The sequence below is a fragment of the Hyperolius riggenbachi genome, chromosome 1, assembly GCF_040937935.1.
Source record: "Hyperolius riggenbachi isolate aHypRig1 chromosome 1, aHypRig1.pri, whole genome shotgun sequence".
Lineage (NCBI taxonomy): Eukaryota > Metazoa > Chordata > Amphibia > Anura > Hyperoliidae > Hyperolius > Hyperolius riggenbachi.
In genome coordinates, this window is record NC_090646.1 from 465,180,407 (window position 1) to 465,197,527 (window position 17,121).

General features: G+C 44.6%; 1 protein-coding gene across 1 annotated transcript in view; it reads right to left on the reverse strand.

The window, feature by feature from the left end:
• The window catches only part of LHX5 (LIM homeobox 5), a 77,622-nt gene extending 74,053 nt beyond the window's left edge, over positions 1-3,569 (reverse strand). Inside the window, exons 1-2 of the mRNA XM_068271490.1 lie at positions 3,397-3,569; positions 849-1,075 (exon numbers count right to left, since the gene is read on the reverse strand). Coding sequence (XP_068127591.1) covers positions 849-1,075; positions 3,397-3,569 — 400 coding nt within the window. The remainder of the gene's footprint in view (positions 1-848; positions 1,076-3,396) is intronic.
• Positions 3,570-17,121: the final 13,552 nt, after the last annotated feature.

A 17,121-nucleotide genomic window follows, 5' to 3' on the forward strand; every position in this document is an offset into this window, starting at 1 on the left:
GAAAGCAGTTTATTCCACTTTAACCTGATTGGCCGATTGAGCACAAGCTAGAGTGATTTCCCTGCTACACAGATGATAAACTGCAGCAGGAGGTTGGGTTTCCTCTGTGGCTACCCACCCCAACAATTCCAGTCATTCGGGTGACTGATTTGGTGAGGCCACTGTGGAAGGTGCAGCCTGGCATCGGGGGTGCATAGTGCATAGGCTATGAATGTCACGCTGGAGGGATTAGGGGAGCCCTTGTGAAGGCTAGTAGTGAGGTGTGAGCAGATGCTGGTGTGATCTTGGCTGGTTAACAAAAGCAGGTGTGTCTGGCACTTGTGTGGCAGCAGCGTGCAGTCTATGTGGCAGCTCTCCCTCCCACCCACAGGCTGGCATGCAGGAGAGGACTGTGTTTGTGTATCTCTCAGCTCTGGCTGAGATTAGCAATTCGTGACCTCTATTAAGAGCTCATGTAGAAGCGTTGAGCAGGGGTGAGAAGAGACAGTGATGACGGTGGGGAGGATGCAGAGATGGTGAGAGGGAAATTATACGAGATGATGGATAGGAGAGGCGAGGGGTCCAGAAAACTTCCATTTCTCATGCATGCCATTCAATAAATCCCCCTTAACACCATACATTCAGTCTAGTTCACACAAACATCAGAGGTGATTGGATAAAGTTAAGTCATACATGTACAACAACTTGATACATACCAGGCAATGAGTGATCATCCAATTTACACAGGAGGCTAACATTCACCTGATCTACTGCGTGACAAAAGGAAAATACAATGACGACATGCCCCGTCACACAAGTAGCACTTGACCGGCTGTAGCATTGAGCGGAGGCTGGCTAGGCTCACTCACCTGAGTTGAGGCTGCCCTCTTTGAGGTTGCTGCTGGGGCTCACATAGTCCTCTTTGCAGACAAACTTGTTCTCGTCTATGATGTAGAGTTCTTCCCCGGTGGAGAGCTGCTTGTTGCAGACCATGCAGGTAAAACAGTTCAGGTGGAACACCTTGTTCCTGGCTTTCCTCACTAGGTCACTGGGGGAGATTCCTAGGGAGCAACCCGCACACTTTGTACCAAACCGCCTGCAGAGACATACAGAGAAGGGGATCAGCAATGGGGAGGCCAGGCGAAGCTCCGACAGCATGCTTCTCCTTCATCAAATACGGAAAAATTATCATCTACAGCTCAGATCTGTGCAGTTCAATAAACTAAAAATAATCACCATTTGTTTTTGTTTTTTTTCACAGCACAAAACAAAAGATCTAGAAGGAAGAAATGCAGAATGCCCATCAGGGCTTCCCAATACTGGGCCGGCCAGACTGTGCGATACCTCTGCAGCCCTATGTACGATCATGCTACCTGCTACCAGATACAGCTATACAATATTGCCAATACATATACAATAATGTTGCCAGATTACACTTCAACGCGGGAAATTATCTGTGAAACAGGCACTCATGGAAATATATATATATATATATATATATATATATATATATATATATATATATATATTATTTCCATGAGTGCCTGTCTCACTCATGGAAGAATATTATACTTCTAAAAAATATAATATGTTCTAGCGTAATATATATATTCGCCTAACGGCATTAGTGTGAGAAGTACCTGTCTTCATCATTCCTCCCACAAATATATTTTTTTCTTATTTCACGGCAATCTATTTAATTTACATTCTGTATGTTTTGGTTGTCTAATTTAATAGCTTTCCTATAGTGTCCTGTAGTTCTCAATGCTGGCGCAAGATAAGTTGATAAAAAAGAAATATAACTTAAAGAACGTTTTTTAGTAACGTACATAGATAACACGACGGATTACACCGCAGAGGAATTTTTTTTTATTAACATGCTTTCTATATTCTCTGAATCAAAATGTATTTCTATCATATTTGCAATGCTAAATATACTGAAACACGCAGAGGCAGATTTACGTTACATTATTGCTATTACAAAACGAAATTTGCAGCAAACCAGGAACTATATATATATATATATATATATATATATATATATATATATATATATATATATATATATATATATATATATTATGTTTTTGCCAAAATATTATTGCACAAACAAAAATTCGATTTATCTTATTTTCTAACGTAAGAATTTATTGCAAGTTTCGCATGTCAGGCATGTCACGTATGTGTTGAGCTGCAGAGGTTCTGCCCGTTATTACTATTGTTGTTGTCATTATCCCTCGTCTATTGTTGCATTGATTGGCATATTTCCATACATCTGCCTCCCTATATATGGATCTTTGGCCAGCTATCTCTCAGCACTCTGGCTCGGCGGCCCAGTAGCCCGGGGTCCACATCACTTGAGGCAGGCTGTGACTTTGATTTAGTGACTGTAATACAGGTCATAAGTCATGGTTGCCTTATCCAGAAAAATAATTAGCTCACCTGCACCTTATCAAAAATCATTAAACGCTCCTAAATAGTTTTCACATTAGTTGGGAGGAGATTTTCAGGGGGGAAAAAGCGAGTTAAAACTAAGCACTAATTTATTTGACGTAAAGGAAGGGAGGGGAAAAAATAAATCAAATCGCATTAACCCCTTCTTCACCGGACACTATTTAAACTGCCAACACAGCGCTGAGACGCAAAGCAGGTGGATGAAGAATAGAGAGGTAAAATTAAATCCTTATTGGAAAGCAGCAGATTTAGTGCACTTACATCACACTGCATAGCAGGTAAGCAAGCAGAGTTCCCAGTTTAACATGACAATAGGACGGTTTTTAAGGCTGAAAAGCAGGATTTCTGCCACTATGGGAAGCCCCCAGTCCCAGCACTGCCACCGGCGGCTACTGGGCAGCTTGCATGAGAAAGGACACACTGCTGTACATTCCAATCACAGCACAATATCTGCGCCCAGGACATTGTGTGCGACAGTGCGACCACTTCTCATGCAAAGCTGCGCATTCTGGAGAAAGCATTGTGTGCAAACTGTACTCTGCATCTACATTACACTGATACCCCTGTGAGTGAATATATATATATATATATATATATATATATATATATATATATATATATATATATATATATATATATACACCTCTTTATCTATCCCGTACACACAATAGTCAATAGTTTTCTTCCTATGCTCATCCTCAGCAGTGTCACCCAAGTTGCCCTCAATGTAAATTTCAGCCAACATTTTCTTTCCAGCAGAAACGATACAGTACACATATAAAGCATTTTTTCAGCAGCAATGATACAGTAAAGACATGTAATTGATCCTCTTAAATGCTCAGTAGATCCAGACAGGAAGGGCTGTCGTGCCATGGTGTGGGGTCCAGTGCCAGGCATGATGACCTGCCTGGCGGGCACACAGCAATGCTAGCGCACAAGCAGCGGTAGGAATGAAGGTCGTACCTGAAGAAATCAGTCTTGCAGTAGAGTTTTCCTTCCCTGGAGAAGCACTTCTCTGTGAGATTACATTTGCAGTCACAGCACTGGACACACTTGACATGCCAGGCCCGGTCCAGCACATTGAGGAGGAAGCGGTCCAGGATGGGCCTTTCACAGCCAGCGCAATGGACCATCATGATGCACCCAGAGCAGCTTAGAGTCACTCCACAGCAATCCTCATATACCCCAGTCACCACTAGCAGCAGCAGCAGCCTCACCAGGGGCAGCACCTCCTCTGTCACTGCTGAGATCTCCTGAATGGAGGGCAGCTCATCTGCCAAGCGCGTGCTACTCCCCACAGATCAGTGTGCCCACCAGCAGCACCAGCGCAGGGGGTCTCCTCATCCGGGGCAGGGAAACTCCTCCAGATGTCACACAGTCACCAGGGGATGGAGGGATGAGGAGAGGAAACTTCCTCGCTGGATGCACACAGATATCCTAAATGACACTTTCTCCAACTCCACCTCTATGCCCCATAATCAGCTTTGTGTGCCCAGCCTGGCAATTCGCGCATCCTTATTCAGATTTGGTGACGTCCCCGTATACGTCGACACCTCGGCAGCCAATCACAGGCCAGTAGCCATGGATACCTGTTAATTTATATCCCGGCTACACTGGCTAGGAAATGGTCCCTGGCACTGAGGAGGGTGGGAGAGCTGTACCACTGCTGGGAGTGCAGGCTGGCCATCAGGCAGGGATCTGCGCCCTGGCCTCTCTGCACTGCTAGTAATGCTGCTTTTCATGGCCATGCATGGAGGTGATCAAGCAGGAGATGTCAGGGCTAGCACAGCCATGCAAGAGGTGATCAAGCAGGAGATGTCAGGGCTAGCACAGCCATGTAAGAGGTGATCAAGCAGGAGATGTCAGGGCTAGCACAGCCATGCAGGAGGTGATCAAGCAGGAGATGTCAGGGCTAGCACAGCCATGCAGGAGGAAGCCGGGCAGGACTAGCACAGCCATGCAGGAGGTGGTCAGGCAGGAGGTGGCAGGGTTAGCACAGCCATGCAGGAGGTGATCAAGCAGTAGATGGCAGGACTAGCACAGCCATGCAGTAGGTGGTCAGGCAGGAGGTGGCAGGGTTAGCACAGCCATGCAGGAGGTGATCAAGCAGGAGATGGCAGGGCTAGCACAGCCATGCAGGAGGAAGCCGGGCAGGACTAGCACAGCCATGCAGGAGGTGGTCAGGCAGGAGGTGGCAGGGTTAGCACAGGCATGCAAGAGGTGATCAAGCAGGAGATGGCAGGACTAGCACAGCAATGCAGGAGGTGGTCAGGCAGGAGGTGGCAGGGCTAGCACAGCCATGCAGGATGTGGTAAGGCAGGAAGGTGGCAGGACTAGCACAGCCATGCAGGAGGTGGTCAGGCAGGAGGTGGCAGGGTTAGTACAGCCATGCAGGAGGTGATCAAGCAGTAGATGGCAGGACTAGCACAGCCATGCAGTAGGTGGTCAGGCAGGAGGTGGCAGGGTTAGCACAGCCATGCAGGAGGTGATCAAGAATTGGCAGAACTAGCACAGCAATGCTGGAGGTGGTCAGGTACGCAGGAATTAGCCGGGCAGGGTTAGCACAGCCATGCAGGAGGTGGTCAGGCAGGAGGTGGCAGGGCTAGCACAGCCATGCAAGAGGTGGCAGGGTTAGCACAGTCATGCAGGGGGTGGCCAGGCAGGGCTAGCCCAGCAATGCAGCAGGTATTCAGACAGTAGGTGGATGGGTAAGGCTAGCATGCAGGTGGTCAGGCAGGAGGTGGCTAGGCAGGGCTAGCATGTAAGAGGTGATCAGGCAGGAGGTGGCCGGGTAGGGCTAGCATGCAGGAGGTGGTCAGGCAGGAGGTGGCTAGGCAGGGCTAGCATGCAAGAGGTGATCAGGCAGGAATTGGTCGGGCAGGGCTAGCACAGCAATACGAGCACATGGAGATCAGGGCTCACATTACATAGACAAAAGCCATGGCTTTGCGTGCGCGCAGGACGTTATGTACCCAGAAATCAGGACTGCATGTGGGAAGAAACTTTTAGTACAGCCCAGAATGTGGTAGCCCTGAGCGATGCACCGGTGACAATAGCTCTGCAGAAGGAATCACTATGCATATCTATTGCAGGGACTCGCCTCTCTCTCTCTCTCTCCAAACTCTCACCTTTGTTATGCACAATATAGACATTGCCAGCCATTCAGGATTACACCAGTCTCTTGTATGCTACCCCAACATTCAGCCAGGAGCAGAGAAGCCGCAAAGTCCCTGCACATGGCTGATTTTTTTTAATATGAAGATATTTATTCTTAAACATATTTTATTGATTTTAGTGACATGACGGTATTTACTAAAGGAGAAGTAGCGATGAATACAGTGTGCACCCCAGACAGACACAGCAATTTGTAAAATCTCTGAATTGCTAATAAGTATTGGAATCTCCTCCTTATACATCATTACACGTCTCCGCCTACACCATTACTCATCTACACGTTAGAGTGTGTGTATAGTATAGTATATATATATATATATATATATATATATATATATATATATATATATATATATATATATATATATATATATATATATATATATATATATATATATATATAATTTTTTTCCTTTTTTTTAATTTGAAATATCAGCAGAGGGTTAAATATGGGTGTTTTTGGTAATGAACAGCAGTGAGGTGAACCTGTATTCATGCCAGACATCCAATCAGATCCAGGAGTTGCTCGGATGCAGGAGATTTGAAAAATAAAAATTGTTTTCTCCCCTTTACAATTGATGGAATATTTGAAGTGAACACATTACATCTTCGCTTTGCTGATTTTCGCGGCACATTTTTAGTAAATCCCCACCAATAAATTGGGTGCATTTCCAATCTCTTTCCCATACTTCATTCCCCTGGATTTTGTGGAGGTTTTTCCCATCCCGGCTCGTTTCTGTAAACAACCCATAATGTGTTAACTTAAAGTAATTAAATATTGGAAAGGTGGTGCTGGGAGGGCCGGCTGGGTGGAGAAACAGCTTTCTAATTGAGTTATACATGAGAAGAGTCTATTAATTGTTTAGCTAATACGAAGTTTATTTACCTTTCTGTTTGGGATAGAGAAGGTGTCCTGCAGTGATCCCCCTCCTACTGTCCTTTTGACTTGTAAAATGTGGATTAGCAGAACATTCCTGGCCCCCTATCTCCTCTGAGCAGCACAATAAGACCTGGCCAGTAACCCTTTCAGCTCCACAGTAATGATATTACAGGCAGTTAAAACGATATAGTGTCAAAGTGAGCAGCAGGACTCTCATTTGTTTTCACTTGTTTTTTCCTTATCATCATTAGTAAACTCGTTCGCTTCAGTTTAATGGCTTCCTCTAATCATTGTTACGACACGGGGACAGGGTTTTCGTGCCTTGGAAAATGTACAATCTGTACCATATTTATCCGCATTGCATATTCCCTTTCTGTTCCATTGTGTGGCTATTAGCTGTATTTAGGAGTCCACACACCTCCCCTGGTGTTTCTCTACACAGTGCTATAATTGTAGAATATCAGGCTGTAATGTACAGAGAGAGCATGGCCACAGCTGATTATTGCTGGAAACAGCTCTACATAGGTTAGGCTAACTCCCAATATGTATGCTTAGTCACAAATATCATCTGCATATCCCATCCCGACCTGCATTTATTCCAGCACAAGTGGATGGAGCAGCAGCACACGCTATTCGGTCTGGGATTATGAAGAATGAAAACAGTATATATATATATATATATATATATATATATATATATATATATATATATATATATATATATATATATATATATATATATACATATATATACAGTATGTGTATCGTTTTCACCTATAATTCCCCAGTTTGTGCTGTGGCTCAGAGCTGCAGCTCCTCTCTGCATCCAATCATCTTATCACCGACCGGCCCTGCTTAGATTGGCTTTATGTCACACATTATTTATTTTGACTGGTAATGTGGGAAATACATCTGTAGTCACCCTTGAGTGGGTAATGGGGATCTGGAGGCTGCTGATAACAGCAGCAGCAGCAGCTCTGCCTCCTGCTAACCCGTTCAGTGCCAGCGCCGGGGGCTCCCAGGCTGGAGGGGGGGGCAGCAGGCAGCTTGGTCCGCTCACAGGGTGGGTACGGCCAGGCTCTCCTCCTCTGGGCTGCCAGGGAGGCATTTGTAGCCGTCAGTGGAAGCGTGATAGTTAGTGAGTGAGGCTGTCATTTTTCACCGAGCTGATCAATGAGCTCAGCCTATCCAGCAGGCTGCCCAGAAAGTTAAATAGCCATTCACAAATGCTTCATCATCATAAATGTGTCATTTTGGGGAGGAGACATCCTCTGGAAAAGGAGAGTTTGCATTTGGTGGGAGAGACTCTGCCCCTGTCAGCGAGAGAACAGTACATAGATGAGAAGTGGGGCTTACATTACAGCTCTCACGCTGCTTCTCTCATTTACCCATCTGCCACAGGGGGGGTTACACTGCCCTCTAGAGGATGAGTTGCTTTACCGCTGTCACTTACCACATCAGAGGAAGGTAGGGTGTCTGCATATATGAATGAAGGCCAGAAAAAAAAAACGAAGCAGGTTCAGTTTGCTGACTATTTCTTCAATAAACAGTAATGTACACATATCCACATTGATGATTATAAATCACTGGTGCTGTTGAATGTTGGACTGCATACGCCCAGGACTGGAGTCAGAACCTAAAGGAGATCTCTAGTGACTGCCTTAAAGGGGAACTGAAGTAAGAGGTATATGGAGGCTGCCATATTTATTTCCTTTTAATCAATACCAGTTGCCTGGCAGCCCTGCTGGTCTATTTCTCTGCAGTAGTATCTGAATAACACCAGAAACAAGCATGCAGCTAGTCTTGTCAGATCAGACTTATAAGTCTGAACCACTGAAACACCTGATCTGCTGCATGCTTGTTCAGGGGCTATGGCTAATAGTATTAGAGGCAGAGGATCAGCAGGGCTGCCAGGCAACTGGTATTACTTAAAAGGAAATAAACATGGCAGCCTCCATATACCTCTCTCTTCAGTTCCCCTTTAAAGGCTTGTGGGGTCTATTTTAGCTTGCTTTTAAGCTACGTTCACAGATGTGACACAGAACATCACACTGCAATGCACTACCTATGTGATGCTCACAGTGTGGTTGGGGAGGTATGATGCTGTGCGGCACACCAAGCAGCACATTAACGCAAAATGCGTGCATTAACGGTGAGGGCTGGTTCACACTGTAAGAGCTTTTTCAAAGTGCTTGTGATTTTAGAAGCTCTAGGTAATAGAATGCTATGTGAGTGATCACACTTGAGGGATGGGATTTTTTAAAAAGTACCCATAGCATTGAATTAGCAGGTGCTTTTCGAATTCCTAGCACATAAAAAAATGCTGGTAGTGTGAACCAGACCTAAAGCATACTTTTCATTTACTGTATGCTCCCCAGTATGCGACCCAACATTCGGAAAACATGCAGTGTGACTTTTCTGTTCTGTTGCATTCCTGCTGTAATAGTACACATCAATGCTCTTCAAAGAAGATGGCACCATGGGCGGTCGCCTTGGACACATCGATTTTGTTTATAGTGTAGTTTATAGTTTTTTAGTAAAGTTATTTTTAGAACAGTTTTCGTTATTTTTAATGTACATCTTATGTTTGCCAAGCACGGTCTGTCTATGTAACAATGACTATGCTATGTGTGCCCCGACCAGTTTCGTGTACGACAATTATTGTACTTGGCGAAATAAAGTCAATTCTGATTCTGAATTCTGATCATCTTGGAAACACATAGCATGTGGTACATCATTCCAGTGGAATCCGCCACACCACATGTAAAAGTCCATTGCACTATAATCTCATCACATTTATATTGTTTGTTGCACCACGATGCAGCGGATGTGATGTGAAAGTACCTGAATGCTATCTGCCTGGATGTTGTACTGTTCATAAACATAAACTTGTTTCTAACAGGAAAAGGCCCCTAGCAAAGCACTAAAATATAACTTTATTAGGTTATGAAAATACAGTAGGGCAAAGACAAAAAAACTATTATGGAAGATTTGGTACCTAGTGCCAGTGGACCACACAATAATATGTGCTATATAGTATGTAGGACCTATATATGTACAGCTGTGTGTATAGGCTGTGTCTGCAGTAGAGAAAGGGAGGATGGGGATGTCCGCAGTGTTAGGATCTTCACTTACCGATGTATACCCCACTCGGCAGACCAATAGTTTCTCACTCTGTACACCCCCCCTACTAGTTGTACATTAAATGGCACAGTTTGCTGACAATAGCGAGGGCATACACCCTCTTACACACATATAAAGCAAAACCCAACATGTTTCATCTGAGAAGGGCTTTGTCAGGGGTACAAATCATATCTACAGTGAACGACGTAAAAAACAAAATAAAAAAATTACCCCACCAAACATATATAGAGACTGCTAGCAAATAGCCCAAGCCAGAGCTGGACACACACAAATCATCTCAGGTTTGATCAACTGACTTTATTGATAAAATACTGACAATCAATTAAAATGAATTGATTGCAAAATGACACATGGCACACGAGGCACAGTCCATTTTGTAATAATAATTGATAAAGAGAAGAAAAGCACAGCAAAGATAAGATAAGTGTTTGTGTGCAGGCTTCAAACTCAATGGGTCACAAATAAAGAGGTTTCAAGACCCATCAGATATTTGTACAAACAATGGACATTTTCCATGCGGATTGACTGAGGTACTTTTGTACACTCAGTATTGATTACTTTTGGTTGATGGGATCCAGACAGTTTGATGAAAAAAATTAATGGACTGGTCAACTGAATGGAAAACTACCCCCACAATGCCAGCTTTAGAGAGGGATGCCACACAAGTTGCTCGATCTAAAAGAGAAATATCAGAAGATATTGGCTGATTGTAAGCAACACAAGCTACTTCAAATGTTTAGTGATGTAAAGTTCATATACACAAAGCCAGATTTATACTTTTTATCTTCAGACCCAGTTTCTTGCCACCTCCTACTCCATGTGGAACATCCATATACATCAACCTGTATCTTTCATGTACAGCTTCCAGAGCAAGAAGATCCCCCTCTTCCGTGTGTTTCGGTTCCCATTTGAAGTCCTCCCCCCCCCCCCGTTTTCCATATCCAGCCCACCTTTCCGTGTGCAGCCCCCTCTTTCCATTTTCAGCCCACCTTTCCATGTGCAGCCCCCCCCCTCCTTTCCATGTGCAGCCCCCCCTCGTTACCATTTGCAGCTCCTTTTCCATTTGCGGCCTCCTATTTTATATGCAACAACCATACCCAGACACTCCTTGAGCGACAGCTGCTCTTGGCCCTTTGTATTCTTTCCAGAAAACCATATGCATAAACTAAAGATGGATTGAAAAGATTGAAAAATGGATTTCAATTCAAAAATCTACAGTTTTGAAATTGATGAAAATAATTTTTTAAAAGGCCCCCTTTCCAGTTTGCAGTGCACACCCAGACAAAGAATGTCAGTGGCCTATTCCAGTGTATAATGCAGGCAGGTCCACTCACTCACAGCACAAACAGCAGCCACTTCCCCCTTTATGCCTTCCGAGTAAGGCAGATTGTCTAATTATCCTTACTTTATGTACTGAATGGGGGGGGGCATTTAGAGGGCAAGCCTCACTGAGAACATTGTTTGTTTAGAGCTGAGGAAGATGTCAGTACTATATAAATCATGTACACAACAATGTTGTTATTAATAATAATACAAATAATAATAATTGGTGAGTGTTTTAAAGCTTGCTATACACTGTTTGAGGACTGGCTTATTAGGGAATGTTCAACATCTCTCTGATATTGATAGTGTACCTGGGTTGTACCACCAGCTGTATGTGGATGTGGTCTGGTGTTAAGCCTCATCTACACGGGTAGATGAGGCTCCGATCCGGCGGCTCGATTAGCCGCCGGATCGCCTCTTCCGCGTGCCCACCGTGTCCCCGCTCGCCGCGCGTGCGCCGGATTCGATTCCCCGCCGGCGTCGCTTATCTTCTGCTCGATTCCCTGCGATTGTCCCCTTGCGGGGAGCGAGCAGGAAATCAGCCGTGGGGAGATCCGTCCTGTCGGATCTTATCAATCGAGCCGCATCATGGAGAGAATCCGAAGGCATAATAACAAAAGTTGTTTAGTTAATACCTTTGTACAGTTAGTCATGAGAGGTATTACCTAAACAGCTTTTGTTGTTTCCATATTTTTTTTTAATCATGGTTTAGCAGAAATTGGATTGTAAATTCAGTGGAAGGTCACTGCCCTTGATTTAGTACTGCTCAACTGCCCCGAGGACCTGCGGGGGGGTCTGGCAGCACAGGGAGGCCCATCAGTGGTCGGTGTCCTGGGGCAATTGTCCCCTTTGCCTCAATGGCAGCGTCAGCTCTGCCTTTTGGGTGAAATGGAGGAAGGGGCTTGAAGGGAATTGTGGGCAGGTCCCTGGAAACACACACACACACAAAGGCTTTAGACACTTGTTTAGGCTGCTTTGTGGATGATCTGGCTCTGTTTTTCCAGGAAATTATAGACCAGTAAGCTTTACATCAGTTATATGCAAACTATTTGAGGGGTTACTAAAAGATACTGTACATAGTATAGACTTCATAGTAGAAAATAATCTTATTTTTCAGCATCAGCATGGGTTTACTAAAGACAGGTCCTGTTTGACCAGTGGCATAGCTTAGGAGCCGTGGGCCCCGATGCAAGTTTTACAATAGGGCCCCCCAAGCCCCAAGCACTCTATACATAACAATTGATCCGGCGCACCAAAACCTGCCAATGGCAACTACAGTGTCAGAGGTGCAAGAAGGGGATGGGGAACAGTTTGTTAATGATTACCACTATTCAAAGCATCTATAGAAGTGATTATTATGAGCACAGGACCAATAAAGAGCTAATACTGTAGTTGAGGGAGGGCCCTTTGGGGCCCCTCTGGCCCAAGGGCCCCGATGCGGTCGCTAGCTCTGCACCCCCTATTGCTACGCCCCTGTGTTTGACTAACATGCTCAGCTTTTATGAGGTAGTGAATGCTAATATGGATATTGGGAATGCTGTAGATGTGATATACTTGGACTTTGCAAAGGCCTTTGACACTGTTCCCCACAGAAGTCTGGTGCAAAAGTTGAGGATGCAAGGACTGGGGAAGAGTTTGTGTGCATGGATAGGGAACTGGCTAATGGACAGAAAACAAAGAGTTGTGGTCAATGGATCGTACTCAAAATGGGAGACTGTTAGCAGTGAACTCCCACAGGGGTCTGTATTGGGTCCAGTGCTCTTCAATTTATTTATTAATGACCTAGTAGATGCAGTAGTGAGCAATGTTGCTATTTTTGCAGATGATACAAAATTGTGCAAAATCATCAACTCTCAGGAAGATAGTGTCATATTGCAACAGGATCTGGATAGGATGGCTATATGGGCACATACATGGCAGATGAAATTCAATGTTGAAAAATGTAAAGTCATGCATTTTGGTCGTACTAAAGGTCTAGCACCATACAAAATAAATGGGATACCGTTGGGGACATCAAACTTGGAGAAGGACAAGTTAAATAATCGTTCAATCGTTATATAATCGTATTCCATGCCAAGCCGCAGAGGCTTGGCATTGAATACGATTATATAACGATTGATGTCCCCAACTTTGATGTCCCCAACTGTATCCCATTTACTTTGTTAGCTAAAGCTAATACAATTTTGGGATGCATTAAGATGTGGAATGCATTGCCACAGGAAGTAATTATGGCAAATTCCATACCTGCATTTAAAGAGGGCTTAGATGCTTTCCTTGCCAGTGCAGTTTCTAGGTTAAAATACACCCAAGCCGAGGGTGTAAAAATTGCGCCCCCCCCCCTCTCCTTAGAGATCTAAGCCATTTATTGACTGCCCCTTGGTATCCTTTTAGTATTTCCCCAAATTTAAGGTGCATTTGTAAGGTGAATCTACTCTGCAGCACTGAAAAGGCTTGGTGTTTCTTTAACAGTTTCACAGCATCAGAACTTTGTTTTTCTTATCAAAGCATCAGTTTTAGCTGCATTTTTAGCTAAGCTCCACCCATCAAAGAGACCTGCCCGGGCGGTTTTTCCCTGATGCTGTGCAAAGCATGATGGGATTTCCTATGTTGTTATTCACGTTGCCTAGCAACTGGGAGGGGTGATCAGCACACAGGACAGTTGGAACTATGTCTCGTGCTCCCTGTCACCTCCTTTCAACCAAAAAGATGGCTGCCCTCATGAAATCAAACATTTGCCTGTTCTTTTAAAACAGGGTGGCTAAGAGATTATATTACCTATCTATTTTAATTAACACAACTAATGTAACTTAATAACAGTATGTTTGTTTAGGCAGGAGTTCTTCTTTAAAGAGACTCTGAAGCCAGTATAAATTCTTCTTTTTAACTTGTATTGCTGTCAAGAACCCTCAGCCCTGCTAAAACGCCGCTATCCCATGGCAAAACGAGGGGTCTATACCCCCCAAATTCCCTCTCCTTTGTCCGGGAAGCGCTTCCAGAATGAGGCAGAGCTAATTGCTGTAGCTCTGCTTTTCAGTGCGTCAATCCCGGCTGATCGCCGCCTCTCCCCACCCCTCTCAATCTGCCTTCATTGAGAGGGTGGGGGAGAAGCGGAGATCCGCGCGGTGATTAACGCGCATGCAGGCAGAACTGCAGCCCATAGCTCTGCCTCCATGAGCAGCAAGATCCACAACCAAGAATGTCGTGGATTTTGCAGGGGGATTTGAGGGGTATAGACCCTTCGTTTTGCTGCAGGGTAGCGGCGGTTTAGCAGGGCTGAGGGTCCTTGACAGCAATACAAGTTAAAAAGAAGAATTTATACTGGCTTCAGAGTCTCTTTAACAAGTGCTGTATAGCATACAGACAAAGCTAGATGTACACCTAATGCTTATTCATCAACTTTTCCAATACTTCAATATAATCTGTGGTGCAACCTCTGGATCAATAAGAAAAGTAGTGACCAATTGGCATCAGAAGAAAAGATTGATGCTTTTCAGTGAATGCTTTTATACAGAAAAAAAAGAAATACTAAAAATCCCCCAAGAAGAGATGGGCTAGTCCAAAACCTGTCAGCGTTTTGGTACCAATTTTATGTGACTGCGACATAAGAAAAAGTTAGTGCATTTTTCCCCCTGGAGAAATGCACATCTTATGTGTATAGTACGTGTTCACATGCATTTTATATTTTACAATTTTTCCTGATAATCCTAAAGCTTCAAACACAACACTGTTGAGACAGGAGAAAAAGATTGCCTGAACTGGTATCAGCATAAACTATACACAGAGGCAGTATGCTCAAAGCTTAAACATACATATATCCAGGCACATCGCCTCTAGTTAGGGCATTAAATAAATTTTTAGGGAAAGGGAGGTGCTGAAGGGGGTGTGGCTAGAAACAGCAAAAATCAATTAACCCTTTGCACACTCACATGCAAATGTTCAAACAAATGCATTCACAGATTTACTCATCCAGGCACAACTGTTATCCCTACAGCTAAATTAAAAGCCAGGGTCTTAGTTCACAGAAGAATGCATTCTTATGCTTAGTCACCTATACTGCGTAGAAGTACCCAGGTAAACATAGGTGTCCTAACTCTGGCCCTGTAACATGCATAGTGCAGACATGCAAACACATTCATTGCATCAAACCTATCAATGGATTAGGAGCACACATCCTAACTTCCTCTCCTGGGAAAGACAGTGCATCTTACTAATCGCACAAGGGAGCTAACTTTATGTGTCCATGTGCACCATGCGCATACACCAGCATTAGAGTTGGGCCGAACCTCCGATTTTAGGTTCGCGAACCGGGTTCGCGAACTTTCGCGGAAGGTTCGGTTCGCGTTAAAGTTCGCGAACCGCAATAGACTTCAATGGGGATGCGAACTTTGAAAAAAAAAAAAAATTATGCTGGCCACAAAAGTGATGGAAAAGATGTTTCAAGGGGTCTAACACCTGGAGGGGGGCATGGCGGAGTGGGATAGATGCCAAAAGTCCCCGGGAAAAATCTGGATTTGACGCAAAGCAGCGTTTTAAGGGCAGAAATCACATTGAATGCTAAATGACAGGCCTAAAGTGCTTTAAAACATCTTGCATGTGTATACATCAATCAGGTAGTGTAATTAAGGTACTGCTTCACACTGACACACCAAACTGTTCACTGAACAGAACAGGTATGCAGTGGCGGGTTCACTGAACAGGTATGCAGTGGCAGGATCAATGAACAGGTATGCACTGGCAGGATCACTGAACAGGTATGCAGTGGCAGGATCAATGAACAGGTATGCACTGGCAGGATCACTGAACAGGTATGCAGTGGCAGGATCAATGAACAGGTATGCACTGGCAGGATCACTGAACAGGTATGCAGTGGCAGGATCAATGAACAGGTATGCACTGGCAGGATCACTGAACAGGTATGCAGTGGCAGGATCAATGAACAGGTATGCACTGGCAGGATCACTGAACAGGTATGCAGTGGCAGGATCAATGAACAGGTATGCACTGGCAGGATCACTGAACAGGTATGCAGTGGCAGGATCAATGAACAGGTATGCAGTGGCAGGATCACAGTACAGGTATGCAGTGGGCTGAGGGCTCACTGAACAGAACAGGTATGCAGCCAGGAAGAAGTTAAGCCTAACTAATCTTTCCCTATGAGAGACTGCAGCAGCTCGCCCTACTCTCACTAATGCAGGCACACGAGTGGCCATAACGGCCGCCGCTGCCTGCCTTATATAAGGGGGGGTGGGGCTCCAGGGGCTAGTGTAGCCTAATTGGCTACACTGGGCCTGCTGACTGTGATGTAGAGGGTCAAAGTTGACCCTCAGGTGCATTATGGGGCGAACCGATTTTTTGCGAACTTTTGCCGCAAAACGTTCGCGTGCGACACCCACACGCGAACCACCTAAGTTCGCGCGAACCACGTTCGCCGGCGAACCGTTCGGCCCAACTCTAACCAGCATAAGCTGTCTGCATGCTGACAAATATACAGGGGAAGGGGGGAGTGCACCGAATTAGACCCTAGCCACAGGGGTCAATGATAAGAATAAACATACATATATCCAGGCACATCGCCTCTAGTTAGGGCATTAAATACATTTTTAGGGAAAGGGAGGTGCTGAAGGGGGTGTGGCTAGAAACAGCAAAAATCAATTAACCCTTCGCACACTCACATGCAAATGTTCAAACAAATGCATTCACAGATTTACTCATCCAGGCACAACTGTTATCCCTACAGCTAAATTAAAAGCCAGGGTTTTAGTTCACAGAAGAATGCTTTCTTATGCTTAGTCACCTATACTGCGTAGAAGTACCCAGGTAAACATAGGTGTCCTAACTCTGGCCCTGTAACATGCATAGTGCAGACATGCAAACACATTCATTGCATCAAACCTATCAATGGATTAGGAGCACACATCCTAACTTCCTCTCCTGGGAAAGACAGTGCATCTTACCAATCGCACAAGGGAGCTAACTTTATGTGTCCATGTGCACCATGCGCATACACCAGCATAAGCTGTCTGCATGCTGACAAATATACAGGGGAAGGGGGGAGTGCACCGAATTAGACCCTAGCCACAGGGGTCAATGATAAGAATAAACATACATATATCCAGGCACATCGCCTCTAGTTAGGGCATTAAATACATTTTTAGGGAAAGGCAGAC